Consider the following 27,450-nt stretch of genomic DNA (forward strand, 5'->3'; position numbering starts at 1 on the left):
TATGCTTCTGAAGTAGACCATTAGGTTCCTCTTGAAATGGCAGGATAATAGCTTTCCAGTAACTCGACAAGTTAATATTGTGAGCAGCAAAACCACATAGTCTGATATCAGTTAATCTCAAGTAAGTAGCAGGTGAGAATTAAAATTGACATCAATTCCTCTAGGTTGGTGAAAATGATGAGAAAAGCAATCCCTTAGAAAGGCTTTGCACACATTTGTAAATCCGGGAAGGACATGATGCCCTCCTGGGTATTAGTACCTATAACAAAAAACAATCAATGGGAGAAATACCTGCTAATGAATCATGGAAATATAGTCCATTGAAGAGCAAACCTCTTCAGGGAGGAGAGGAAAACATTCTGCACTCACTTTTAATGACCGGGCTCATCATATTATAGGTGTACTAGTACTTTTAACTTGACACAAGAATCATTTGATTTTAAATTGGCAAAGAAATGATGATTCAAAAACCATTTACAAACTTGAAGTTAGAAATTTTGTGCATTGCTTTAAAGGAGACATTTTGTTATTGATGTAATGTGTGGGAAAGGAACATTTTTGCTGGGATCCTATCTTTTTCAGTGTTTTATTCTCTATAGAAATGTATTAGTTTAACTTTGTGCAAACATCCCACCATAATATATACATTGTTCAGACACTGAATGGGTCCATGTTCAAATGTAGCAAGAACTAGACAATGTGTAGGCTTGGGCTGATAAATGGCTGCGCTATAATTTCCTATTCGTTTTTGTTTATAGTTGGCCCTCACCAAGCCACAAGTAAGACCGAGTACCAAGCCTACACTGATGTACAACGTAGTGCACAATCTACCAGGTGGAGAGCAGCAGCTAAGTTCGAATAAGTTCCTTTTGGAGTGCCTGTCTGCCTGGTTTTGCTGTGCTTAATTAGGCTTCCCATTCATTGAAAGAAAGACCTGTAAATGATACCACTGTACAGAAATGAAAGTCATTTTTAATGTTTTGAAATTCAAAATGGCCAATAAATGAGGTTTGATGCAGCAACCTAAATGCCAACAGGATTTCTCACTCATTGGATCTCACAGTTGAACAGAAAGGAATTAGCACTTGAATTCCCTACATAATCCAATCTTCAGTTACCTAGAATGACCAGAAGCGCATGATCAATCTGCTGGAACATCTATTGGACTTGAAGCTGTCATGATCCAAGTCTTATGATGCATAAGGAATTGGAGAAGGGTTAGGCTATTCTGCCCATCAAACTTAATCAGCCATTCAATAATATTGTGTTTTATTCTCATTCTCAATCATTTTCACGCGGCATTTATTATGGTGGGAATGTCAGCTGGTGGTTACACAATGCCTCCGATACTGAAGAAATCCATGTTCAAATGTAGAAAGAACTTGACAACGTTTCGGTTTGAGCTGATAAGTGGCAGACAACATTTGTACCAAACAAGTACTAGACAATGAATGTCTTCAACAAAGAATTCAAACATCACCCCATTCAATGGCATTACTATTGCTGAATCATCCACTATCAAGAGCAGAGAAAAGACTAGGAATTCTGCAGAGAGTAACATCCTTTACTCAAAGCCTTTTCATTCACTACAAGGCACCGTTCAGGAGGGTGATGAAATGCTCCCTGCTTGTCTCGATGAATGTAACTCCAACAGTACTCTAGAAGCTTGACGTCATCCAAGGCACAGCAGTCTGTTTGATTGGCATCCAGTTTAAAATCTTCAACTTTTACACTGTATACTCCCACTGGTGGCAACATGCACCATCTACAAGATGCACTGCAACAACTGACCAAGGCTGCTCAGACAGCACTTTCCAAATGCAACCCCTACCACCTATAATGACAAAAGCACCACTGCCTGCACATTTCCCTCCAGGCCACACATCATGTTGACGTGGAACTATCTCACTGTCCCTTCAATCCCTCTGGGTCAGAATCCTGGATCTCTCTCTCTCTCTCTCTCTCTCTGCACTGGGTGTACCTACACTACAGATTTCAGCAATTCAAGAAGGAAGCTCATTACCACCCACCTGAAAGAAAGTAGGGATGTATAATAAATGTTCCCATAATCCCATGAATTATTATTTTAATTAAATAAAAATTGCTGTTGTTACAAAGGTTAACTGTACTTTATATTCGCATTATGTTCTTCTGCTGGCAGGCCGTGATTGTAGCTCCAAATTACCAATTGAACTGAATTGAAGTAGCATTGGTATTCACTGAAGATACATTTGGACCAGATAAATTTGATATCATCCGTATTGAATGGTTGTTTGTTTTAGCCATTCAGAAACCAAGGAACTTGTCATTTAGTTGTACATCTATTGCAGCAGTTGAGTCTTTCCAATAAATAGGAGCCAGGAGCGATGTCTCCAATAATATCCATGCAAATAAAAAGTGAACTTTCCTGTTGTTGAGCATATTGGAGATTTTTTAAAACACCAATATGTAGTTTGCCATAGTATAATTTCTAATTCATCTCTTCTCTTTAAAGCTGACCTTCAAGCCACAAGCTACGGGGAATGCCAGAACTATATTGATGTACAACATAGTGCACAATCTACCAGGTTGAGACCAATAGGTAAGTTGGTTAAAGTCCTTTAGCGTACCTATCTGACTTTGTTGTGTTTAATAGAGTTTCAAATTCGTTGACAAAATAGCTTAAACCACACCGTTGTGCAGAAACGAAGGTCACTTAATGTTGTTGGAGTTCAGCCATTGAACAGAATGTGTCTTGGTACTGTCAGTAAATGAGATTGCATGTGGCAGCCTAAATGCCAACAGGAAGAAGCCCTTTTCTCACTAATTGGATTTCCTATCCCAGTGTTCGATGGAAAGGAAGAGTGTTTGACTCCCTACACAAATGAATCTTCAGATACCTAGAATGACCACACAGCTTCTGCTCAATCTGCTGGAACACCTGGACTTGAAGCTGTCATGATCTGATCACCTTGTGCATAAGAAATTGGAGCAGGGTGTAGGCCATTCGGTCCATCAAACTTCAATAAGACCATGCCTGATTTGACTATTAATTTCGCTTCCCTACCTAAGCCATCACCTTGATTCCTGCATGGATCAAAAGCCCTTCGCCTTGAATATATTTGTGCAAAAGAATGCTATAGCCTAACAACCCTCTGAAAGAGGACTTTGGCTCGCCTATTATAAGACAGAAAATAAGGAGCATTGAGTCATAGAGGTCTCCTGTAAAGAAAAAGGCTCATTGGCCCATTGGCCCATCATATCCACACTGGTTGAAAATAACCACCTGACTATTCTAATCCTATTTTCCAGGATTTTTTTTCATAGCCCTGTCATCGCAAGTGCACATCTAAATACTACTAGATTGGTATGGGCAGAAACCTTCATAACAATGTTACAGGCAATAAATTCCAGATTCCCATCACCCTCTGGCTAAAAAGATTTTCCTCACATTTCCTTCTCTATATCTTTTGGCTCCTTACCTTCAATCTCTGCCTCCTGTTTGTTGATCCCTGCAAAGTTACTTCCTGTGTAGCCTATCTATGCCCCTCATAATTTTATACATCTCTATCATGCCCTCTCTCTATCTTCTCTGCTCAGGCAACATCCTGGTAAATCTCTGCACCCTTTCCATTGCTATCACATCCCCCTTATGATGTGGATTCCAGAACTGCAGATAATATTCTAGCTGTGGCTTAACTAATGTTTTATCTAATTCTAGCATTATCTTCCTGCTCTTAAACTCTGTCTTGACTAATAAAGGCAAGTATACCATATGTCGCCTTAATTACTTTATCTATCTGCTCTGATACCTTTTTTAAGAGACTATTGTATGTGCGTACCAAGGTCCTTTTGATCTTTGCTTCCAAGGGTCCTACTGTTATCATGTTTCCCTTGCCTTGTTTGTCTGCTCAAGTATGCCTCCCTATATTTGAATTCCATTTGCCACTGATAAACTCGTCCATATCCTCTTGTAATCTAAGGCTATCCTCTTTACTATTTGCCACCCCACCACTTCTGTGAATCGTCTGTGAATATACTGATCAACCCTCTTTCATTCATTTGTATACACCACAAATGACAAAGTCCCCTGCACTGACGCCAGTGGACGCAGGCTTCCAGTTGGGAAAACACCCCTCAACCTTCGCCCTCTGCTTCCTGTCAATTAGGCTTAGGCCAATTGTGGATCCAATTTGCCTAACTTTCCTGGATCTCATGGGCTGTTACCTTTTTTGATATCAGTCTCCTTTTATTATATTGGCCCTGACTTTCAATTATTCCTGTTTTTCTCTGTGAGTCCTTTATTCGGTTTAAAAAAACCTTTTTTTTTTAAAATCATAAGCCCGTGAACCCACTACTGTTCTGGGTAAATCACCACAAGTTACCTTTAATTTGGCTACTTATTAAGAAATCTCAAAGACAATCGAGTACTGAAATAATGATTTGAACGTTATTGAATGTAGCAACTAAAATAAGACCCCTCGAGTCAGCAAGTTTAAGCCTCAACTCAACTTGGGTATTATCTGATTAATGGTGGAATTTAGCAATGATTCTAACCAAGAGTATCTGTCTCTGGAAGTGGAGAAAGTGAGGACTGCAGATGCTAGAGATCAGTCGAAAAGCATGGCACTGGAAAACTACAGCAGGTCAGGCAGCATCTGAGAAGCAGGAGAATCGACGTTACGGGCATAAGTCCTTCATCATACATTCCTGACCTGTGCTTTTCCAGCATCACGCTTTTCGACTCCGCCTCTGGAAATGTACAGGGTTTGATGCTAAGGAAGTTCTTAGAAGTTCTGTTAAGGAAGAGTTTTGGTGTTAGATTTTTATACAGATTTTCATCTTTCAGGCCCATGATGTGATATTATTGATGGTTCTTTAGATTCTTTCTTTCAAATTATTGCAAGTCCAGAAACTTTCCTTCTTATCAGAAGTATCATCTTTGTTCCCTTTTTATATTTAGCCTTAACTGTCTGTTTTGACAACACAGCTTTCCTGCTGTTAACTCCTTAAATTCTTCAGAACAGCAATGAGTTATCCTTGTGACAATGAAGCAGTAGATGTCAAGACAGTTTTGTTCTTGTAGCTTCAAATCCTCCTTTTCCCAGAGATTGCTAATTGCTTTCAATTCCTGTATAAGTTTATCCTTGTCTGTAATAGTTTATTTCAGCCAAAGTTATTGCTGCTTTTTATGGATAACAGTTCATCTTTGATTCTGTCAGTCCATGAACAGTTATTAAAGTTCTGAAATCTATAGTATCAGACCACTTGGAAAAACAAATGAACAGTTCCTTGAAGCTGCAGCTTGGAAACTAGGGCTCCCTTCTCTGCTCAACTAAAGCTATAGAACATAGACTTGCAAATTAAGAACCCTGGCAAAGGACCTTGCAAACTATGCAGGAAAAGTTCTAACTCTAGTTACAGCTTCCTTCAGGAAAGGGAAAACATCCTCTAAACATCTATCATTCTCCAAACTTCCAGTGAGTACAGGCTCAATCTTCTCAACCCCTACTATAAGACAACTCCTACATTGCAGGAATTAGCTTCTCTTTTCTACTTCCAGTGCAGGTTTATCTGTCCTCCAGGAAGTAAATCCGAACTGTGTATGGTACTTGAGATGTAGTCTCACCAATGCTCTGTATAGTTGACTTTCTTACATCCTCTCTTTACATTCTCCTCGCTCTAACCTGTGTATTTTGTGGTTCTTTTTGCCAAAGTGAACAAACATCTTTTTTTTTCTCCATCTGCATATTTTTGCTCACTCACTCAACTTATCTTTCTGAAACCCCGTTCTGTTTCTTCACCACAAAGTTTCCAACTTTTCTTTGCATCATCTACAAATTTAATGATAGTGCCTTCGTTGCCTCATCTCAGTCATTGATGTAAATTGTGAAAAGTTCAGGCTCCACTTATCACATTCTGCCAATTAGGCACAAATATGCACATCTGCCAACCAGTCAGTCTTCTGGTCAAGCTAATATGTTGCCCTCCACCATGATCTTTTATTTTTTTGCAATAAACTTTTTGACATGGAACCTTATCAAATGCTTTCTTGAAATCTTGTGGTTTTCTGTTAACTGCCTCCTTCCATTGCTGAGGAAAGGGGTTCCATTTGTATTTTCCAGTCTGATGAAATCTTTCTTGAATTGAGGGAATTTGTAAAATTAACACCAAAGCATTACATTAGCCACCTATTTTTTAAGACCCTAGGACGAAATCCATTCAAATCCAAAGACTTATTTGCCCACAGGTCCATCAATTTGCTTTTGCAGCACTTCCTTGATTGTAATTTCATTAAGTTCCCTTCTCCATTCCACCTTTTAATGGGTTTTTTTTGTATTCTGTATAATGACGACGGCATTAACTAACAAGTATTTTTATGTAAGTCACCATTTCCTCATTATCTACTATTAACTCACCATTCTTGCTCTCTAGAGGCAAAGATTGACTTTACACACACTATTCCCTTTTAGTGACTGAACAAACTTTTGCTATCGTTTACTTTTGTAGCTAGTTCCCCATATACCCTAATTTCTTTGTGATATAATTATAGAATTTTACTGTATGAAAGGAGGCCATTCTGACCCATTGCATCTGTACCAGCTCCTGAAAGAGCTACCCAGCTAATCCCATTCTCTAGCCCTATATCCGTAACACTCGAAATTAATCTCTTTCAAATATATATCCAGCTCATTTTTAAAACCTCCTATGGAGTCCATCTCCACCACTCTCTCCCAGGCAAAGAGTTCCAAATCCTGACAACAGTTGCTGCTCAATTCAGTCCTAGCTCTCTTGCTAACTTTGAAGTTATGACCCCAAGTTACTGACCCACCGAGTGGAAATAGTATAAGACCATAAGACCATAAGACATAGGAGTGGAAGTAAGGCCATTCGGCCCATCGAGTCCACTCCGCCATTCAATCATGGCTGATGCGCATTTCAGCTCCACTTACCAGCGTTCTCCCCGTAGCCCTTAATTCCTCTAGACAACAAGAATCTATCAATCTCAGCCTTGAAGACATTTAGCGTCCCGGCTTCCACTGCACTCCGTGGCAATGAATTCCACAGGCCCACCACTCTCTGGCTGAAGAAATGTCTCCGCATTTCTGTTCTGAAATGACCCCCTCTAATTCTAAGGCTGTGTCCACGGGTCCTAGTCTCCTCGTCTAATGGAAACAATTTCCTAGCATCCACCTTTTCCAAGCCATGTATTATTTTGTACGTCTCTATTAAGTCTCCCCTTAATCTTCTAAACTCCAGCGAATACAATCCCAGTATCTTCAGCCGTTCCTCATATGCTAGACCTGTCATTCCAGGGATCATCCGTGTGAATCTCCGCTGGACACGTTCCAGTGCCAGTATGTCCTTCCTGAGGTGTGGGGACCAAAACTGGACACAGTACTCCAAATGGGGCCTAACCAGAGCTTTATAAAGTCTTAGTAGTACATCTCTGCTTTTATATTCCAACCCTCTTGAGATAAGAGACAACATTGCATTCGCTTTCTTAATCACAGACTCAACCTGCATGTTTACCTTTAGAGAATCCTCGACTAGCATTCCCAGATCCCTTTGTGCTTTGGCTTTATTAATTTTCTCACCATTTAGAAAGTAGTCCATGCTTTTATTCTTTTTGCCAAAGTGCAAGACCTCGCACTTGCTCACGTTAAATTCCATCAGCCATTTCCTGGACCACTCTCCCAACCTGTCTAGATCCTTCTGTAGCCTCCCCACTTCCTCAGTACTACCTGCCTGTCCACCTAACTTCGTATCATCGGCAAACTTCGCTAGAATGCCCTCGGTTCCCTCATCCAAATCATTAATATATAATGCGAACAGCTGTGGCCCCAGCACCGAACCCTGCGGGACACCGCTCGTCACCGGCTGCCATTCTGAAAAAGAACCTTTTATCCCAACTCTCTGCCTTCTGTTAGACAGCCAATCCTCAATCCATCCCAGCAGCTCATCTCGAACACCATGGGCCCTCACCTTGCTCAGCAGCCTCCCGTGTGGCACCTTATCAAAGGCCTTTTGAAAGTCTAGATTGACCACATCCACTGGGTTTCCCTGGTCTAACCTACTTGTTACCTCTTCAAAAAATTCCAACAGGTTTGTCAGGCATGACCTCCCTTTACTAAATCCATGTTGACTTGTTCTAATCAGACTCTGCTCTTCCAAGAATTTAGAAACCTCATCCTTAATGATGGATTCTAGAATTTTACCAACCTGCTTTACCCTGTCAAAATTGTTTATAGTTTTTGAATGTCTCTATAAAATCACCTTTTAATCATCTTTGCTTGAAGGAAAGTAAGCCCACTTTCTCTAATCTGACCTTATATCTAAAATCCCTCATTCCTGGTATGTTTCTGCTCCATGCATATATATATATATATATTGTTTAAGCTCCATGGATACATGTAGAAATAGCAAAGGAGTGCTATACTTTGCATTAAAATGAGGTGTATATAATTGCAAAAATGAGAATTAATAATTAAATTGTAGTTACATTGCTCCATTCACTGGAGTTATAGTTAGTACAGATATATTTGGTATCCTCTACATGAAAAACAAATCTTCCAGGTCAGCGAGCAGACCTACATTCAGAGCCTCAACCTGAGCTACAAATCTTCTCAACTCACGAACCAAATATCATGGTTGTATAATATAACAGTGGCTATTCAGTACTTAACCATTTGTAAAGCAGGTGAGGTCCATAATACAGTATCACCATGTATTATAATAGTTAAGTCTTTCATGCAATCCTCTCATAGGAGCAGCAAATGAGTTTCTGACTAGAAACATGCAAAGTTTAAAAAAAAATCATTCTTGTTATTGAACCTATACAGTATTTTAAATGTTCGTTCATTCCTTCCCATAGCTGATACTTACCAGCCCACCAACTACAGGAAACCACAATACCACACAGATTCAGTACGAACTCCACAGTTCATAAGGCCAAGTGCAGAAGGTATGTTGTAACAAACTCTTCTGGAGTGATGGTTGCAGCTTCATTACAATTGAGCTTTTCTTTCAATGTAATGACCACTTTTTTGGTGTTCTAGGAGTGCAGCCAGGGCATGGACTTTCCTATATACACTTTATTAATGACCAAATCACATTGCACAGGGCACCCTTAATGTTAGCAGTTAGGGAAGGCATGCCATAGTCTGTTCTCACTCTTTTTAGTTTCTAGGATTGATGGAGGATGAGTTAGTGTTCAAATTCCCCTCACCATTCAACCCTCAGTACTCCAGTACTCCAATTTGTGTGTCATCCAGGTGGCTATAGACTATGTTTAAAAATCGTGCTTTATAAATTTGGTAAGAACTTATTGTAAAATCAGCAATTAGACATTTAAAAATAAAACTTCAAAACAGCTGCTGAGGAAATAGTAATGTTGCTTTGTAATGTTAAAGGGCACAGTATACTGTTAAAATAGGCTTGGAGGTGGGAGAATTGTGTATCATGTTATTTTTGCAGATATACTTAATGGTCAAAGGGAAGTTGAGTTGAATACCCCTTACAAAACAGAATATTAACTCTAAAATATAAGACAAGGATGGAGATTTAAATTATAATTTTACTTTGTTACTGAGCTCAAAAGAAGCTCCAAGGATTTAGTACCCAGGGCAATCTGCAGTCTTAGTCAGAGGGGCCCATGGATGTTTATATGGAAGGTAAAAGGAAAACTCCCCTGAATTTGAAGTGATTGGTCATACCTAGGAATGGAGCAGGGGGAGCATTAATTTGCACTCAGCCAACAATTAACTGATATGGCTAACCAGGATAAACTTGCTGGGTCAAGATTAGTAGAGTGATGCTTTTCTAGCACCAATCTCGACTCTAATCTCCAGCATCTGTAGTACCCACTTTTGCCTAAACTTGCTGAGTGCCCAAACAGGACAATATTCTATTTTCCAACATTAAGCTTACACAAAAATCACTTATTTTAGTACTATTAGTATCTTAAAGGATTGTTAACTAAACAGGAATTGATTTATGAACTAGAGGATAGACAGACGTTAATGGGTGTGTATTCAATTGACAGGAAGTGAAAAGCGGTGTTTCCCAAGATTCTATACTGGGACATGAGCTTTTCACTATATTGCAAAATGACTTGGCACAAGTACTAGAGAACCATATAGACAAATTTGTTGACAGCAATAATTTAGTTGATTCCGAGAACAGTGTAGATGAGAGTACAAAATTGCAAAAGCCACCTCTAACTAATCTTATGGGTAGACAAAACTCTGGCAGCTGGAGTTCAATGTGAGGACGTGTGAGATCATATACTTTTGAAATAAAGAAAAAGAAATCAGAATATTTTCTGATTTTGAATTGTGGATGAGTAGAGGATCCAGGGATCCAAGTTCAACAATGTATAAATTACTGGACAGGCATAATAAATAAATAAAAGGGCTAATGGAGTGTTGGCCTTTATCTTAAGGGTTGGAATACAAAGATGGAAGTTTTATAATAGTTTAAAAAAAGTACAGTCACCACAGTCCCAGAGGACCATAAAGATGCTCTCTCATTGAAGAGAAATGACTGGTATTATTTTCCCCTGAGTGTCATCACACCTCAGCCAAGGGGAGAACTTGATAAGAGGGACCTTCATAGTAACCTCAGCTACTATAGGAATTGAACCCATGCTCTTGGAATCATTTTTTTTGTATTGCAAACCAGCTACTCAACTAGCTGAGCTAACGAATTCTGAAGCAGGTCTGCAAGCTATAGCAGAAACATTCCTCAATCGGCTGGTTTTCTCTGACACTCCAACCACTATACTCCTTCACTCCTATATTTGCTAAGTCAAGAATGTAATATGTCACACGAGGATTGAATGAAAGCTGGTATTAGCAATACTATAATATAGACAGCTCAATTAGTGGACAGGAAGCAGAGTGTAGGTATAAGTGGGGTATTTTTAGTTGACAAATATAATGAGTGGAGTACTGGGATCTTAGCTTCTAAAAACTTTAAAATTACAGTGACTTAGTCAAAGACCTAAGAATAATTGATCCCATAGGTTCTGGATTAGTATTACTGGATTGGGAGTCAGCAAGTATAATATTACTGCTCTCGAAAAAGAGAGAAATCCGAGAACCACAGAGCAGTTGCACTAACCTCTGATATTGGAAAAATGTTGAAATTTGTTCTTTAGGAACTCCTAAATAATGAAATTGCAGGGCTGGTCAACTAAGTTGACTAGATGGCTAGTGTGTGGATCAGATTGTTATCACCAGCATGTGGTTGAATCCTCACTCTAGCTGCTATAGACTTGAGCCTGCCTTCAGTCCCATATTCATAATTTAATGTAATATTGGCATTTGGCCATGACTTGGAAAATAATCACCAAGGATCTGTCTCTACTTCAGAGAACAGAGCATTGCGCACAGAAAATCACGCTAGGATCAAAGTTGATGTGGTTTTGCGAATGGGAAATCATGTTTGATTTTTAAAATTTTATTTAGAAATGGAAATAGACCATTCAGCTCCCTCCCCCCCCCAACCTGTAACTAATAAAGCAGATATGGGAGAAGCAGTAAATGCAGCCTTTGTGGATTTCTAAACGTTGCTTGGTAAGGTGTCTCACAAAAGGTTAATATGCAAGATAAAGGCTCATGGCTTGAGGGTGAAATATTATCATGGTTTGACAATTGGTTAGCAGTCAAAAAGGAAAGATCAGTGATAAATGGGGTACAGGTAGTTCAGGATAACATGCGTTTCGACAGTGTGATATGGCTATAGTGTCACTGAAGAATTTGGGAATGGTCTTTTTCAAGAACGCCTACTTCCATTTGCAATAGTGTGATTCCAGCAGGGATCAGTTCACGTGCTTCGTTCTGCACATGCGTCGATGTCTATGCTGAAATCGCCGTGCCGTTCTGCGCATGTGCGATGTCGGTGCCTGTCTTTGTGCCACTCTGCACATGCGTCGGTGTCAGCTACCAACAGAGCAGCTTTCTGTGAGAGAGAGAGTACATTTTTAAAAATGTACTATGTTAAATTTACTTTAGTTTCATTAAATACAATTTCAACCTTTATTCGGACTGTGCTATACTTTTGCATTAGACTTTTGGGTGATTTTTGAGTGCCCGTAAGCCCACTTTTCCCATAGGCTCCATTATTTCTATTAAATTATTTTCTATTAAGTGAGGTTTCATTGGAATGCAACTACAGCATTGTAGGAGGACTACCTGTGTTTTAAAGTTAACAATCTATGATTAGCAGAGTACTGTCTGGGAGAGTTCTGGGACTTCAGCCATTTATATCTATGTTCATGACCTGGACAGAATATATTTGTATTTAAGTTTCCTGGTTTAACAAAGGTAATTGGGAATGCAAGTTATTTGGAGGGTAGAGGCTGAGAAATGATGGATGAGCTGAGTGGAGAACAAAATGGAAGATGGACTATAATGTGGGGAAGTGTGAGGTTATTTAATTTGGCTGTTAGAAAAGCAGAATTCTTTTTAAAAAGTGTGAATCTTGTAAATGTTGATGGTTGAGGAGACCTGGATGTACAAGAATCTCAAAAATGGACCTGCAAGTACAGCAAGCAATTAGGAAGGCAAATAGAAAGTTGTCCTCCATTACAAATGGATTGGAGCACATGATCAAAGAATCTTTCTTTTAATTGTATGGGGCTTCAGAGACTGAAATGAGAAATTTCTTCACTTATTCCTCCTGTTTGGAATTTGCTAGCCCAGGGAGTCAGATTAGATTAGATTAGATTACTTAGTGTGGAAACAAGCCCTTTGGCCCAACAAGTCCACACCAACCCTCCGAAGAGCAACCCACCCAGACCCATTCCCCTACATCTAACACCATGGGCAATTTAGCATGGCCAATTCACCTAACCTACACATTTTTGGACTTTAAGACTGACTTTTTAACTACTTAGAGAAATAAGGGGGAGTTGGGGAAAGTGTATTTTAACAGAGAGATCAGCTATAATCATGTTAAGTGGCAGAGCAGACTTGGTCAGCCCTCTATCTACTTCTGCTATTAGTTCTTAAAATGTGGTGAGCGATGTGCAAATTAGATTAGATTAGATTAGATTACTTACAGTGTGGAAACAGGCCCTTCGGCCCAACAAGTCCACACTGCCCCGCCGAAGCGTAACCCACCCATACCCCTACATTTACCCCTTACCTAACACTACGGGCAATTTAGCATGGCCAATTCACCTGACCTGCACATCTTTGGACTGTGGGAGGAAACCGGAGCACCCGGAGGAAACCCACGCAGACACGGGGAGAACGTGCAAACTCCACACAGTCAGTCGCCTGAGGCGGGAATTGAACCCGGGTCTCTGGCGCTGTGAGGCAGCAGTGCTAACCACTGTGCCACCGTGCCGCCCACTTAAATCTGGGCTTCCTCAAGAGTCCACAATTAGGAGTCCGGTATCTGTTATTATTGTGGACCAGGAGGAGATAAGAGGTAGGAAGGGGTGAGGCCAAGGAAGGTTTGGGAAACAAATGATAAGAATTTTAAAATGAATATATTGTTTGACTGGAAGCCAATGTCAGCAAAAAGAGTAATGTAAAAGATTCTGACGAGGCCTGACAGGGTAGTCACAGAAAGATTGATTTCCATAGCTGGGGAATCTAGCTCAGCTGACACAAGCACATGGTAAGGATTGATCATTTCGATCTAAAATATGGAGAAATTTATTTTGACAGAGACTTGTGAATATTTGAAATTCTCTACTATAGAGGGTTGTGGATGCTCATCATTGAATATTTTCAAAGCTAGGATGGACAGATATTTGGTCTTTTGAGGAATTGAGAAACAAGGGGAATGAGAAGGAAAGTGGAGTTGAGGTATCATCAGCCGCGATCATATTAAATGGTAGAGAAGGCTTGAGGGACCATGTGATCTACTTTTGCTCTGATTTCTATATTCTTACATTTCTGTTCGATAGTTTTTGAGAGATTTGACATTGAGTCATGTAAAATGATATTAAGGTGGGTGCTTTGGATTTTAATAAGCATCTTAAAAAGATGTGTGGTGGAGAGGTTTGAGGGTTGGGGTTGAAGGGGAGAATGTTTCAGGATGAAGCTGCTCGAAGTGTAATTGCCAATGGTTGAATGATGGAAATTGCAAATGGCCAGAATATTTTAGTATTGTAACTATGATGGATCACACCAAACCTAAAGCCCCTTAATACTATTGAATGGACTTGAGTAGAATTAGTTCTGACTGATTGAGCCCAATCAAATAATATAGCCGAAGGCAATGTACATGCGATCTCTAGTGTGGCAACTGATCTACTTAAAACTTCTGCAATCTACTATTCCTGGAACAAAAAGAATAACTGTGCCTATTTCATCTTTTCTTAGAAACCAAGTCCTCCTTCTGGCCAGTTGTATTTCCACTAATGGGATTGGTTGCGGTCTTGAGCATCTGTGTATTTTATCTTTGGGTATGCAAGAAGCCTGATCACCTAATGCTGAGACCGGAGCTCTTCCTAGCCAAGTGGAAAGAGATGAAGACCAAGTTTCCAAATCAGCAAGACGAATTGTGGAAACGGAGCAGTATTTTGTTGAAGAAACACGTGGGTGAGGAAATTCCCACTCAGCCTGTTATTCTCATGTTTACTGCCGCACAGGATGCAAAGAGAACCATGCAATGCCTCACTCGCAGGATAGCTGAGGTGTACACATCTGCTTTCAATTCAAGTGTACTAGAAATCAATGGATCGGATCAGAAATCACCGGATAGCGATGCTCTGAAGCTGAAACTTGACAACCAACTGACAGCCGGGTTCACGGAAGGGAGGAAGGCTGCTGTAATACATCACTTCCAGGATCTCCCACCATCTTCTACCTTTCTGTTCTACAAGTACTGTGATCATGAAAATGCTGCATTCAAGGATGTCTCCATTTTGATCACAGTCTTGCTGGATGAGCCGAAGTTGAAGCTGGACTTGTCCCTCAAAAACGTGGAGGAAATGGTCCATGATTTTGTCAAGAAGAAATTCTGCTCCGATAAACTGCATATGGATACTGATAAACTGAGTGGGCTATGGAGCCGCATTTCCCATCTGGTGCTCCCAGTCAGTCCAGAGAGAGAGATTGAAACTGGAGACTGCCCTCCATGAAGTTATCTGAATGGCATGCCCTGGATAGAGTTTAAAATTGCAAATGAAACATTGATGTTCACTGTACTTTTTGTGAAAGACCATTTGTTAATGGAATCTCAAAATCCAGCTGATTCTTTTTGACTGCTTGTTTAAAATAATTGTTCAAATTACTTATTGTGGAATATATATTTTTAAGCGTCTGGTTGAGTATTTTTCTGAACCTGAATGTGATGCTTTCTGGGCTAGGGAAGCTCAAATTCGTTTTTAAAACAAGCCTCTCTTTTTTGCTATTAAAAATTTGTACAATTTATTTTCTCCACTGAGATACTGTGCGCTTTGGAATATTGTCTTATCTGCAAGACCCTCTCTCTCACCAAAGGAGGAAGCTGGAAAATGGTCTGTCCAAGGATCCTATGTTTGTGCAGCACATCACTTCACGATATCCACTTGCTGTTGCTGGGAACTGCCACTTCAAGCCCAAGAGTCAAGACATGGCATTGTTGGACTGGCCATTTGCTTGGTCACTGGTGTATACTCATCCGCTGGCAGAGGAACACTATGGGTCAAAGGCAAGACCTCATCAATCCTCTAGCCTGCAGTGATCTCAAGCTCCAGACTGTGATTTAGAGAATGGGATTCAGAAGTAACTTGGATACTGGAAACGGTGTGTTCAAGTCCATCCAAAACATTTGGACATTCTTGGTGATTTCCATTTTGACAAACCCACATTTCATATTTTAATGTTACAAAGATTAACTTCCACTCAAAATATTAAGGTATAAATTGGAATTGTATTTATTTCTTAAATGGTTTTATATTGTCTATTTCACCAAGTGCTAAAAAAAATTACAATAAACTTGTTTTTTTAGAAAGCCTCAGACATTTCACTTTATTTTTGAAAGTATTAAAAGTTAGGTGAAGGGTCAGCCTTTGTCACTTGATAGTGCTTGTGAACATTTAGGAAATCAACACCATAGAATGAAGAGCAAAGTGAGTTCCTGGTGTTATTGCTAAGATTCTTCCTTCAACCAACAACTAAACATTTTCATTGATGTGACGTTTCTCATTTTAGGATGGCTGCTGTGTTAGATTACAACAGTTACTTATGTGCAGTGCGCTTAATCTAAATGCAAGTATTCCTTTAATTATTTCCCACTTAAGTGCCTTCCCTGTATTCAATGTCTCTTTAACAACCTAAAGAAAAGCATACATCTGTCGTCTTCCGTATAGTACATGCAGGGAACATTTTTATATGTGAGGAAATAATAATATGAATTATCTTTATAAATAGGACTGAACTTTTCCTTTAAGCAAAATATGTTTTGTACTATTGCTCCCCATTGAATACTGTTTGTATTTAACATATTTAGGATTATTAGTTGGGTTTATAGTGAGATACACTTGCATGTCATGGAAACTGAATAATAATACAGTGGGCTCTGTTTATTCCAGACAGAAAGAACAAACAGTAACAGACACCACCTATTTCAACCCTACAAAATAGGTGACAGCCATTCACTGATTCAATCCTCAGGCAATGCCCTGAGAAATTAAAGTCAACCTGCCTGGTTTAAAATTTAAACAAAGCGTGGCAATGAACTATCAATCATCATTAATTGTTGTGTTTACATACCAATGCCTCTTCCAATCAGGGTCCACTTGCCAAGAAATGTTGGTCCTCCCATTAAATAGGTATTCTTTTTCAAATTGTGTTGGTAAGTAAAAGCTGCAACAAAACCTCTTTTGTTAGCAACACAAATCACTCTTCCCATTTTCCCCCAAACCTCCCATCTTGCCCCATTCCACCCTTCCCCAATTCCTGCAAACCCTCTTTCAATAGAGAAGGGACAGCAAAATGGAATTCTAAAGGAATGCTCAAATCTGTGGGATTAGGCTGCGGAAGCAAGGTCTAGTCCTTACGAAAAGATTCTAGTATTAAATCATTATTAAGTTCAATTGATTGGATGATATTAAACATCCCTACATTAACAACTTTTCTTTTTTTAAAAAAAAGATGCAGGATTAACTGGGCACATTAAAATCCTGGTAATAGTAGTTGACTGTCATACATAAACAATTAATAAAGTAATAAGGGAAGGTATGCCTCAAAAAAAACAGCTTGAACACTAACTATCTTGTCTTTCTCTGTCTTCCCCCTTCCACTGTAATCCTTTTGAGTCAAGAATGGTTGAACAGACACGTCAAATAATCAGACACTTTTTCAACAAGGGAAGTACATCTAAGGATCAGCAATAACCAATTGATCTAAAACAAAGGCAGGCATAACTGGTTGCCAACTCACAAGTAAGATCCACAAATATTCAACAAATACTATGATGAAAAGGGAAATGTTATTGGGAATGACCCGAGTTATATCTGTGATAACTGACAACATGCAACCTGGAAAGTTGTACATATTTGTGAATATTCAAGTAATTAAGAGAAAATATAATGTTAGGCATTGTGGCGTCATTCCTTCTGGGATGAAAATACAAGGGAAGATATTAGTTCCACCCTAAAGGGATGCAACAAAAGAAAATCAGTGATTGTGTGTCCCTATCCAATCTGTAAGATACAGGAGGCCAAATGTGACTTTAACACAACTGCTAACTGTACTACACCAGCTGTGTTGGCTGATATGGAGCCTACTTGAGTGGTCAATGTGGAGAATGGCTGCTATTGTGTCATCACAGTGCAGACATGGTTTCTAGCAAGGGATCAGGCCACGTCCCCTGGAAAATAGAACAATATGTCTTCTACAGCTATCATCCATCGATAGGAAGTGGTCAATCTGAATGTTAAAAGCATTCAAGAGGATTGCAATGCAGGAGCTGCAATAGGACTGCACAAGGGCGCAGGTCCCACTGCCCCTGTGCGGTCCTATTGCAGCTCCTGTATTATAATGAAAAATAGTAATTAATTGAACAGCAAGAAGACTGGGAAGAAATTCACTGGCTTTAATGTACAAAGGCTCAAGGATAATGTTCTTTCGGGACTTTTTAGGAGCCCTAATTGAGAAGGGCATTTGATGAAGTTAAGAGAGGGCCTGAATGTTCAATATTCCTTAAGGTACCTGGCCGTGTTGCGTTTCGCTCATGGGATGGTACATAAGGTGAAGGACTTTGTGAATTCTCTGAATTCTCTGAGTCGGGGTGGGAGTGGAGGGGGCATAGTTACAGACAATGGTATGGGTTTTTTTAATTGCCCCTTTTTTCTCTTCTATCTCACTTTTTTTTTTGGCTTTATATGTACGGCCTTGATATAAAACCAGAATTATTTTATATGTCAGTTGGTTGGGTATTATCTAGGAACTTGTTTTTTATTGCTGTCCTTTTGTTTTTCTATTGGGGTGGTTAAGATGGGTGGGAGGGAAGGGGCATCCATTGTTAACTCTCAGAAGGTAAATAACAGGTTTTCTTCTTTTGGGGCTCGGGCATATCCTCAGCTCGAGGGAGTTGGGATGGTAGCAAGGATTGGGAGTAGTGCCACTATGGGCATGGGGGAAGATCTCTAGCAAATTGGGGGTTATTTAGGTGTTAAATGTAGTGATTAGTTTTTTTAGTTGTAGTTTTTATAGGAATAGTTTTAAAGACTTCAAAGAGGTGATGTCTTTGTCGCTCGTCACACCTCAGATAAGCCTTCTCTTCCTGGGAAATCAAGAGCTGCCCTGGATGACCCTGGCTAGTGATTTGTTCAGGTGATGCACCTGAATTGTAAAAGGGAGCCATTCCCCTATTAAAAGAAAGAAGGTGCTGTCAAGCTGTAATGGAAAATTAACATTTATTGCGAAGTCTATAAAAGCATAGGGAAAACAAAGAAGGGCCTGACTGAAACTAGGGGCAAGTATTGCAGACAGACAGAAAAAATGTAAAGGCAAATCGACGTAACAGCAGACATACAAGGCCAGTTAAACTACCATATCAAGAGTCAAGGAATGAGAAAAACAACTCCGTATCTGGAAAGGAACTCGAATGTTCCAGGCTCCTGGCTTGAGGTGTTGATAAGAATAAGTGAATTATAGTATAAAGGGAATATGTGAAAGCTATCAGGCACCTCTTACATGAGGCACCTTGCCAATGTATTGGGTCCCTTTGCAAAGGTCTGAAATAAACTTTTTCTTTGCTCTTGCATTTGAGTCGAGTCGATTTAATTTCCATGACACAAGCCTTAGGAAGGAAAGGGTGGATATCGCCCTACTGCGCGAGATGCATTTAACTGATCAGGAACATCTGAAACTGCAGCAGGGGGATTATGACAGGGTATTCTTCACCTCCTTCAGCTCGAAGAGTAGAGGAGTGGCTATACTGGTAAGAAGGAACCACCCTTTCCAGGTAACTGAGCAAATTAAGGACGAACATGACGGTTCATCATTCTTAAAGATCTAATACATAGAGAAGAGTATGGGGTCTTGAATGTGTATTGTCCCCCGAAGCACCCTCTTAAATTTCTAATTGATGCAGTTGCTAAATTAATTAATCTTCGGATGTGCCACATGCTCATAGGAGAGGATTTTAATTGCCTAATAGATCCAGAGGTTGACAGGGTGCCAAGGGGTCCAGCACGTACGCCCACGCAATCTAAGCAGTTGGTGGACATGCGTGAGGAGTTGGGACTAGTGGACGTGTGGAGGCATCTCCACCCCAATGGAAGAGACTTTACTTTCTACTCCAATCCACACAGTGCCATAGGCGAATTGACATGTTTTTTTATGCCAGCTGACGGTTTAGATAGAACATTGGCATGCAAAATTGGGAATATAGCTGTCTTGGACCATGCACCAGTGTATGTAGATGTTAAAATCAAGGGTGGTGGAATGGATACATGGCACTGGCGCGTGGACCTATTCCTCTTAAGGGATAGCAAATTTGTTGAGTACATCAGAAGAGGGTTGAGTGCCTTATGGGATATCAACTTGGTATGGCCAATACTTTGGGAGGCCACTAAGACATATTTACGAGGCCAGATCATTTCGTAATCAGCGGCTAGAAGGAAGTAGAGGGAGGAGCAACAACGGAGACTGGAGGCCAGGCTGCAGATAGCTGAGGAAGTATATTATAATAGGCCCTCATTGGTCAAGCTGCAGCGGGTCACAGCCCTCTGGGCAGCTCTCGACTCAAGGCGCACACAGGTGGCAAAAAATATTGGTCTTCTTTGCCAAACAAAGACTCTTTGAATTTGGAGATAAGCCAGGTAGACATCTGGCTAGGAGGAATAAAGCTTCCAATCTCTTATGTCTGTTAGAGAGAGGGCTGGCACCCATAAGTTGAAGAAGATCAATGTTCGATTTAGGGAATACTTTGCAGAGCTATATCGGTCGGAAGGAGGGGAACACAGTCCTTTTTTGAGAACCTGGACCTTCCAGTATAAACATGGAACAGGCTTCCCTGTTGAATGCGCCTTTAACGATACAGGAAGTGCAGGAAACAATAAAGCATTTCCAGGGTGGCAAAGCACTGGGGCCAGATGAATTCCCAAGTGAATTCTATAAGGAATTCATAAATGTGTTGGTGGAGCCACTTCTGGGGATGTACAACTATTCTTATACACAGGATTGTCTTCCACCCTCTCTCAGGGAGGCTAATATCGCCCTCATTTTAAAGAAGGGGAAAGACCCTGAAGAACATGTTTATATAGACTTATTTCACTGTTGTATGTAGCTGTTAAAAATCTATCCAAGATGCTGGCTCCAAGGTTGGAAAAGGTCTTGTCCCATATTATAAAAGAAGATCAGATGGGTTTTGTTAAGGGCCATAGCTCCTCCAACAATATCAGGAGGGTACTGAACACAGTGCAGGTATGCCAGCAAAGATTGATCCCAGGTTTGTTGGGCTCCATAGACGCAGAAAAGGCGTTTAACTGGATAGAATGGCCATATCTGTTTGGGGTCCTACAGCGCTTTGTTCTGGGGGGGGGGATCCTTTGCCAGGTGGGTGGCAGTGTTGTATAATGATCCTAAGGCGGCAGTCATCAGAAACGGCACTGTCAGATAACTTTAATATTGGGAGAGGAAGTCGACAGGGGTGCCCTTTCTCACCACTGTTATCCACCTTGGCAATTGAGCCGTTAGCTGAGGCTATCAGGAGGAATCTTGAAATAGTGGCGTCAAGGGTGGGAATGGGGGAGCATAAGATCATCCTATATACTGATGACGTCCTTTTGTTCTTGGCCAATCCGGAGAAGTCTGTTCCTCGATTGATTTAAACAATTAATTTATTGGGTGGTTTCTCGAGCTACAGGATCAACTTTACAAAATCGGAAGCCGATTAGTGGAGGTGCCTGATCTGAAGGATGGAATGCAGTTCCCATTTAGATGATTGTCAAAAGGTTTTTTGTATTTGGGAATTTCTATTACCCCTGCCTTCCACCAGCTGTATAAAACTAACTGTGCACAACTATCGGAGAGGATAAAACAGGATTTGCAGCACTGGGAGGGATTACCGTTATCACTGTTAGGCCGAAATAGCCCTGATTAAAATGAATGTTCTTCCTTGCCTGTTGTACCCCATGAGAATGGTCCCGTTGTTGTTACTCAGACGAGTGTTACGGAGGCTCAGTGGTTGACTAGGATCCTCTATTTGGTGTCACAGGCGCCCTCCAATTAAATTTAACAAATGGCAGCTTTCGCTGGGTGAGGGAGGGGTGGATCTTCCGGACTTGAAGAAATATCAAATAAGTGCCCTGTTAGCATATGTTAGTGACTGGGTACAGAGGAATTTGGAGTCGATTTGCTTGATGCTGAAGCCTTGCAGTTGAGATGTCCCCTAGTTAATCTATTACTTATGGATAAAATGAAATCCGTGACCGAGCACTGTAAGAATCCAATCATTTTAAATACAGTGAAAGCATGGAGGATAATGATGCAAGATGAGGGCTATTGGTTAAAAACCTCACCGTTTGCCCCATTTAAACCTCGGGCAATGGACTCCAGTTAAAGTTATGGGAGAATAAGGGAATCTCTTGCCTGGGAGATTTGTTCGAGGGGGAGGTCTTGACGTCATTTAGCCAGTTAAGTCAGAAATATGGATTGTCCAATAGGAAACTTTTCCGGTACTTTCAGATAAGGGATTATATAAGAGGAAGACCATGCTCCTGGTTCAGGAGAGACGTGGAGTCAGACATGGAGAAGAATTCTCCAGTGTACGGACGCTCTTTCAGTAGTACTTTGTACCATTTACAGAAAGGTCGGGCCTTAGGGGACATAGAAGGACTGTGTAGGACATGGAATTGAGAGCTAGGAGAAGTTATCTCATTGGAGGTATGGGTAGATATATGGCAAAATGTAAGGAAAATTTCAGTATGTAACAGAGTGTAAGCCATGCAATTGAAGATCTTACACAAGGCTTATATGGCGCCAGAGAGGCTAGCTAAGTTCAAAAGAGGAGTGTCACCAGGGTGTCCCAAATGTAAAATTAGTATAGGCAATCTCACACATTGCTCTTGGTCATAATATCTAGAGATACTGGAGTGTTATAGTAAGGGAGCTAAAGGACATCCTGGGGATTGAAATTAATTATTTCTTCTTCTGGATTTGCCAAATTTGCTCTCTCTGGGGGAACTTGGGAAGAGACTGTGCAACATTCTTACCCACTGTGCAAGGACGAACATTTTAATGAATTGGACGTTGGAAAAACCACCAGGTCTTATGGGGTGGTGTAGGCTGGTGATGGAGCATCTCCCCCAGGACTACCTCACAAATATGGTGCACCACAAAACGGAGCAGTTTTATAAGATGTGGTGGCCCTTTCAAAATTATATTGATGCATACTTATCAGCAGTATTAATCAGGGCCATGGTATAGCCGTGGGAATCAGTATGGGTGCCCAGGAGGCCCTGGGAGGAGGAGGCTGGGGGAGAAAGAATACGGGTACAATGCCTGGTGCTCCCAGGGATGGAAGCCTCAGTGGAGGTGTGATGAGTGAAACAGAATAGTGAGATATAAATTAATTTAATTTGAATTTAGTTTAATTTTATTTTTATTTAATTTGCTTGTAGTTTAGTTTAAGTTGATACATATGTTCTGGAAGAATAGTAGATCGCTCATTACTAATAGTATCGCAATATGACTTTGTTGTACTGCCTCAACTTTTCTGTTTTTTGGTATTTTTTTGTATATAGATGTTTTGTAAAAGATTTAAAAGGGCTCTAATAAAAATATTTTTTAAAAAAAGCATTCAAGATGAATGAAGAAATGTACAAACAAATTCTCATACTCCAGTCCTCTACGACATCAACATTTGAACACTCTGTGGATTAGAAACAGTACACAAAATATACTATATCCTACAACAGAAAACCAAACACATCAGAAGAGAAATTGAACAAATCAAAAATAGCAAATGTTGTGAGGACCTTTGAAACCAATGGTTCAATGTATGGATACATTTTGGATAACGATAATGTGGCGATAGGAGGTGATAGTGCAACTGTTGTTTGTGTTCTACCTGATCGGGTATGGCTTGTTATTTAGAGAAGATAATAAAAAAGATACCAGAGAGAAACATACATCACTGTTCAGAACAATGAGTGGGGCAAGAACTAACTGCTCCAGTTATAATACAGTAGTACAGATAGTCATTGCTTGCATTTGGAGTGTTGAGGATTCTGTATTATTCCAGACAATTGGTCATCTGAGGGAAGGAGAAAATTCTCAACAGTTTTTAGTTAGTTGGCCATTGTGGCCAAGAGGAGGTGGGTGGCCTGAAAGAGGAAAGCTCATTTTAAATAAAAAAATTACACAATCTCAGGATAGCTTTTGGAGCAAGTAATGTAGCTTAGAAAAAAATAGATGATTCAGGGTATTAGCCATGTGTGGTCAGACATGTTAACAGAACAAAGCAAAAACAGATGAAAAAGGGTTGAAACAGTCATGTCCCAGAGTTACAAAGAATCACACAGGTCAGTGAAATGATAACACTTACATGTGAACAACGCTAGGCCTACAGCAAATGGTTCCTTTCCCATGAGAAGAAGTGCCATCCTAAAACATTAACCCATTGTACATGATTATTGGTCCAGTACAATGTTCCAGTCCATAAAACTAAGTGACACATCGAAACAAGATTAAAGACATAGCGATTGGTCATCTGTTTACCTCCCTTACATCATGTACACATTCCCCATTGTTGTTTTTTATTCAAATACCATAGATGGGATTTGACCATGATTGGATGAATAGAATCACATAGGTGATTTGTCTATTCAAATAAATAGGTAGTATAAAAATAAATTAGGAAAAAACAAGACTGCAGATGCTGAAAACCAGAGTCTAGATTAGAGTGGTGCTGGAAAAGCACAGCAGGCCAGGCAGTATCTGAGGAGCAGGAAAATTGACTGTTCGGGCAAAAGCCCTTCATCAGGAATAGAGCTGATGAAGGGCTTTTGCCCGAAACGTCGATTTTCCTGCTCCTCAGATACTGCCTGGCCTGCTGTGCTTTTCCAGCACCACTCTAATCTAGTATAAAAATTAATGTTTGGAACACCTCAGGTAGTTAACATTTTTACCATGGGAAGAATAAGTCTCCCTTGTAAATGTGAGAATAAACACTAAAAAATTCTCAAGTATCTCCATCTAATTTTAAGGGTTGAGGAAATGAAAGAAATCTCCCCCTTCAAACCCTATATTTCCCTTACACAAATCCCATTCATCAAATTTCTTCTCCTTTCCCACTTCCTTAACTCCAAAACTCTTTTTCTTTCTACTTCCCACACTTCAATTCTCTTTGCTTCCCACTCTCTCTCTCCCTACCCTTTTAACACCAAACCCATCAATTCTTCTTATGCATCCTTTATCTCCCTCCCTTTCCAAATCCCCTCCGTCTGTCTGCCCTCTCAACATTTCCCATGCTTCTCTTTCCTCGAACATATCCCCTCTTTACTCCCAGAGGTCCAGGTACCCCCTCCCTTTCCCTCTATTTAAACTCCCACGACCCTAGCCTTTCCTGCATTTCCTACCTGCTCTCGATTACCCCTCCCTCCAGCCATCGCTTTGCACTCCCCTCCCTTTCCATGCCCCCCTTGTTTACTCCCTCTCCCTTCTATTCCGCCTACCCCACCATTCTACCTCCCCTCCACTCCTCTCTTTTCTGTTTCCTATCTTCTTTCCATTTCCTCTCACCTTCCCCTCCTTTAACCCACTTCTCCATTATCCCTCTCTCATTCCACTCCCCTATCCCTGTCCATTCACTCTTCTCTCTTTTATTGCCCTTCACACCCTCATTCATTTCTGTCCAATATTTCCCCTCTGATCCTATTCCCTCCTCTCCCCCTCCCCTCTGATCCTATTCCCTCCTCTCCCCCAGCCCTCTGATCTTAGTCCCTCCCCTCTCCCACCCCTCTGATCGTATTCCCTCCTCTCCCCCTCTTCTCTGATCTTAGTCCCTCCCCTCTAATCCTATTCCCTCCTCCGCCCTCCCCTCTGATCTTATTCCCTCCTCTCCCTCACACCTCTGATCTTATTCCCTCCTCTCTCCCTCCCCTCTGATCTTATTCCCACCCCTCCGATCTTATTCCCTCCCCTCCGATCTTATTCCCTCCCCTCCGATCTTATTCCCTCCTCTCCCCTCCCCTCTTATCTTATTCCCTCCTCTCTCCCTCCCCTCTGATCTTATTCCCTCCTCTCCCCACCCCTCTAATCTTATTCCCTCCTCTCCCCCTCCCCTCCCCCTCCCCTCTGATCTTATTCCCTCTCCCCCTCCCCTCTGATCTTATTCCCTCCTCTCCCCCTCCCCTCTGACCCTATTCCCTCCTCTCCCCCTCTGATCTTATTCCCTCCTCTCCCCCTCCCCTCTGATCCTATTCCCTCCTCTCCCCCTCCCCTCTGATCTTATTCCCTCCTCTCCCCCTCCCCTCTGATCCTATTCCCTCCTCCCCCCCTGATCCTATTCCCTCCTCTCCCCCCCCCGATCCTATTCCCTCCTCTCCCCCTCCCCTCTGACCCTATTCCCTCCTCTCCCCCTCCCCTCTGATCCAATTCCCTCCTCTCCCCCCCGATCCTATTCCCTCCTCTCCCCCTCCCCTCTGATCCTATTCCCTCCTCTCCCCCTCCCCTCTGATCCTATTCCCTCCCCCTCCCCTCTGATCCTATTCCCTCCTCTCCCCCTCCCCTCTGATCCTATTCCCTCCCCTCCCCCTCCCCCTCCCCTCCCCTCTGATCTTATTCCCTCCCCCCCCCCTGATCTTATTCCCTCCCCCCCCCCCTCTGATCTTATTCCCTCCCCCCCCCTCTGATCTTATTCCCTCCCCCCCCCCTGATCTTATTCCCTCCCCCCCCCTCTGATCTTATTCCCTCCCCCCCCCCCCTGATCTTATTCCCTTCCCCCCCCCCCCTGATCTTATTCCCTTCCCCCCCCCCCCCTGATCTTATTCCCTCCCCCCCCCCCCTGATCTTATTCCCTCCCCCCCCCCCTGATCTTATTCCCTTCCCCCCCCCCCTCTGATCTTATTCCCTCCCCCCCCCCCCCCCTGATCTTATTCCCTCCCCCCCCCCCCCCTGATCTTATTCCCTCCTCCCCCCCCCCCTCTGATCTTATTCCCTCCTCCCCCCCCCCCTCTGATCTTATTCCCTCCCCCCCCCCCCTGATCTTATTCCCTCCCCCCCCCCCCTGACCTTATTCCCTCCTCTGATCCTATTCCCTCCGGATACGGACTCAATTCCGCCCTCACCAAGATGGCCGCCCGCGGAGACCTGTGTTTCCGGCCCCAGTTCCGGTTCCGCCCGCTGAGACCCCGGATGCTGCGGCGGCGGCGGCGGGGTTCACTCTGCGGCTGCCCGGAGGCATGAGCGACACCGACACCGACAGCGAGAGCTCCGGGCCCGAGCGCGGGGAGAGAGCCCAAACAGGAGGTGAGGGGATAGACGACGGAAAGTCGGAGGCCGTTCAGCCCCTCGAAGCCTGTGCTTCGTCATTCAGTCCTGGCTGATATGTTTCTAGCCTTAACCCGCACCTTACCTTCCTGTCCCATATGAGCCATTAACTCCCCAATTTATCAGCAATACATCTGTCTGGTTCACCTTTCAATACATTCAATCAGCCAGGCCAGCTCAGTTCCAAACATTAACAAACCTGCGTGGGTAGATAGTCCACTTTAGAGGGGCCTTTCCCAGCTCAGGAACTAGGTTACCACCATATTGAGATGGTCACCATCATCACTCTGCAGATGCACCACCAGCATCACTCTGCAGATGCATCACCATCATCACTCTGCAGATGCACCACCATCATCACTCTGCAGATGCACCACCAGCATCACTCTGCAGATGCATCACCAGCATCACTCTGCAGATGCATCACCATCATCACTCTGCAGATGCACCACCAGCATCCCGATTGCAACAGGAGTGATGGGAACAGGCAGGCATACGTTTCAGAGCTCATGGTGTGCTTCCA

General features: G+C 41.8%; 2 protein-coding genes and 1 long non-coding RNA gene across 6 annotated transcripts in view; 2 read left to right on the top strand and 1 right to left on the bottom strand.

Annotated features, from left to right (window-relative positions):
• Window positions 1–15,936, top strand: part of LOC140479617 (torsin-1A-interacting protein 1-like) — a 40,338-nt gene extending 24,402 nt beyond the window's left edge. For both annotated transcript variants that reach the window (XM_072573486.1, XM_072573485.1), the window contains 3 exons: window positions 2,495–2,581; window positions 8,855–8,944; window positions 14,322–15,936. In XM_072573486.1, the coding sequence (XP_072429587.1) occupies window positions 2,495–2,581; window positions 8,855–8,944; window positions 14,322–15,082 (938 nt within the window). In that variant the 3' untranslated portion in view covers window positions 15,083–15,936. The remainder of the gene's footprint in view (window positions 1–2,494; window positions 2,582–8,854; window positions 8,945–14,321) is intronic.
• On the bottom strand, window positions 8,938–27,197 carry LOC140479620 (uncharacterized). 2 transcript variants are annotated; one of them, XR_011961086.1, is made up of 4 exons: window positions 27,127–27,197; window positions 23,983–24,041; window positions 16,698–16,790; window positions 8,938–11,943 (listed from the first exon to the last, which is right to left on the bottom strand). It is a non-coding gene; the product is annotated as an uncharacterized lncRNA (long non-coding RNA). The 2 variants fall into 2 exon arrangements; XR_011961085.1 differs by lacking the exon at window positions 27,127–27,197 and adding an exon at window positions 24,566–24,974.
• LOC140479619 (torsin-1A-interacting protein 2-like) overlaps window positions 26,783–27,450 on the top strand; it is a 29,525-nt gene continuing 28,857 nt past the window's right edge. Inside the window, exon 1 of one of the 2 annotated variants that reach the window (XM_072573487.1) lies at window positions 26,783–26,906. In XM_072573487.1, the coding sequence (XP_072429588.1) occupies window positions 26,840–26,906 (67 nt within the window). In that variant the 5' untranslated portion in view covers window positions 26,783–26,839. The remainder of the gene's footprint in view (window positions 26,907–27,450) is intronic. The other variant, XM_072573488.1, reaches the window with a different exon arrangement.

Source organism: Chiloscyllium punctatum, chromosome 7, assembly GCF_047496795.1.
Source record: "Chiloscyllium punctatum isolate Juve2018m chromosome 7, sChiPun1.3, whole genome shotgun sequence".
NCBI classification, from domain to species: Eukaryota; Metazoa; Chordata; class Chondrichthyes; order Orectolobiformes; family Hemiscylliidae; genus Chiloscyllium; species Chiloscyllium punctatum.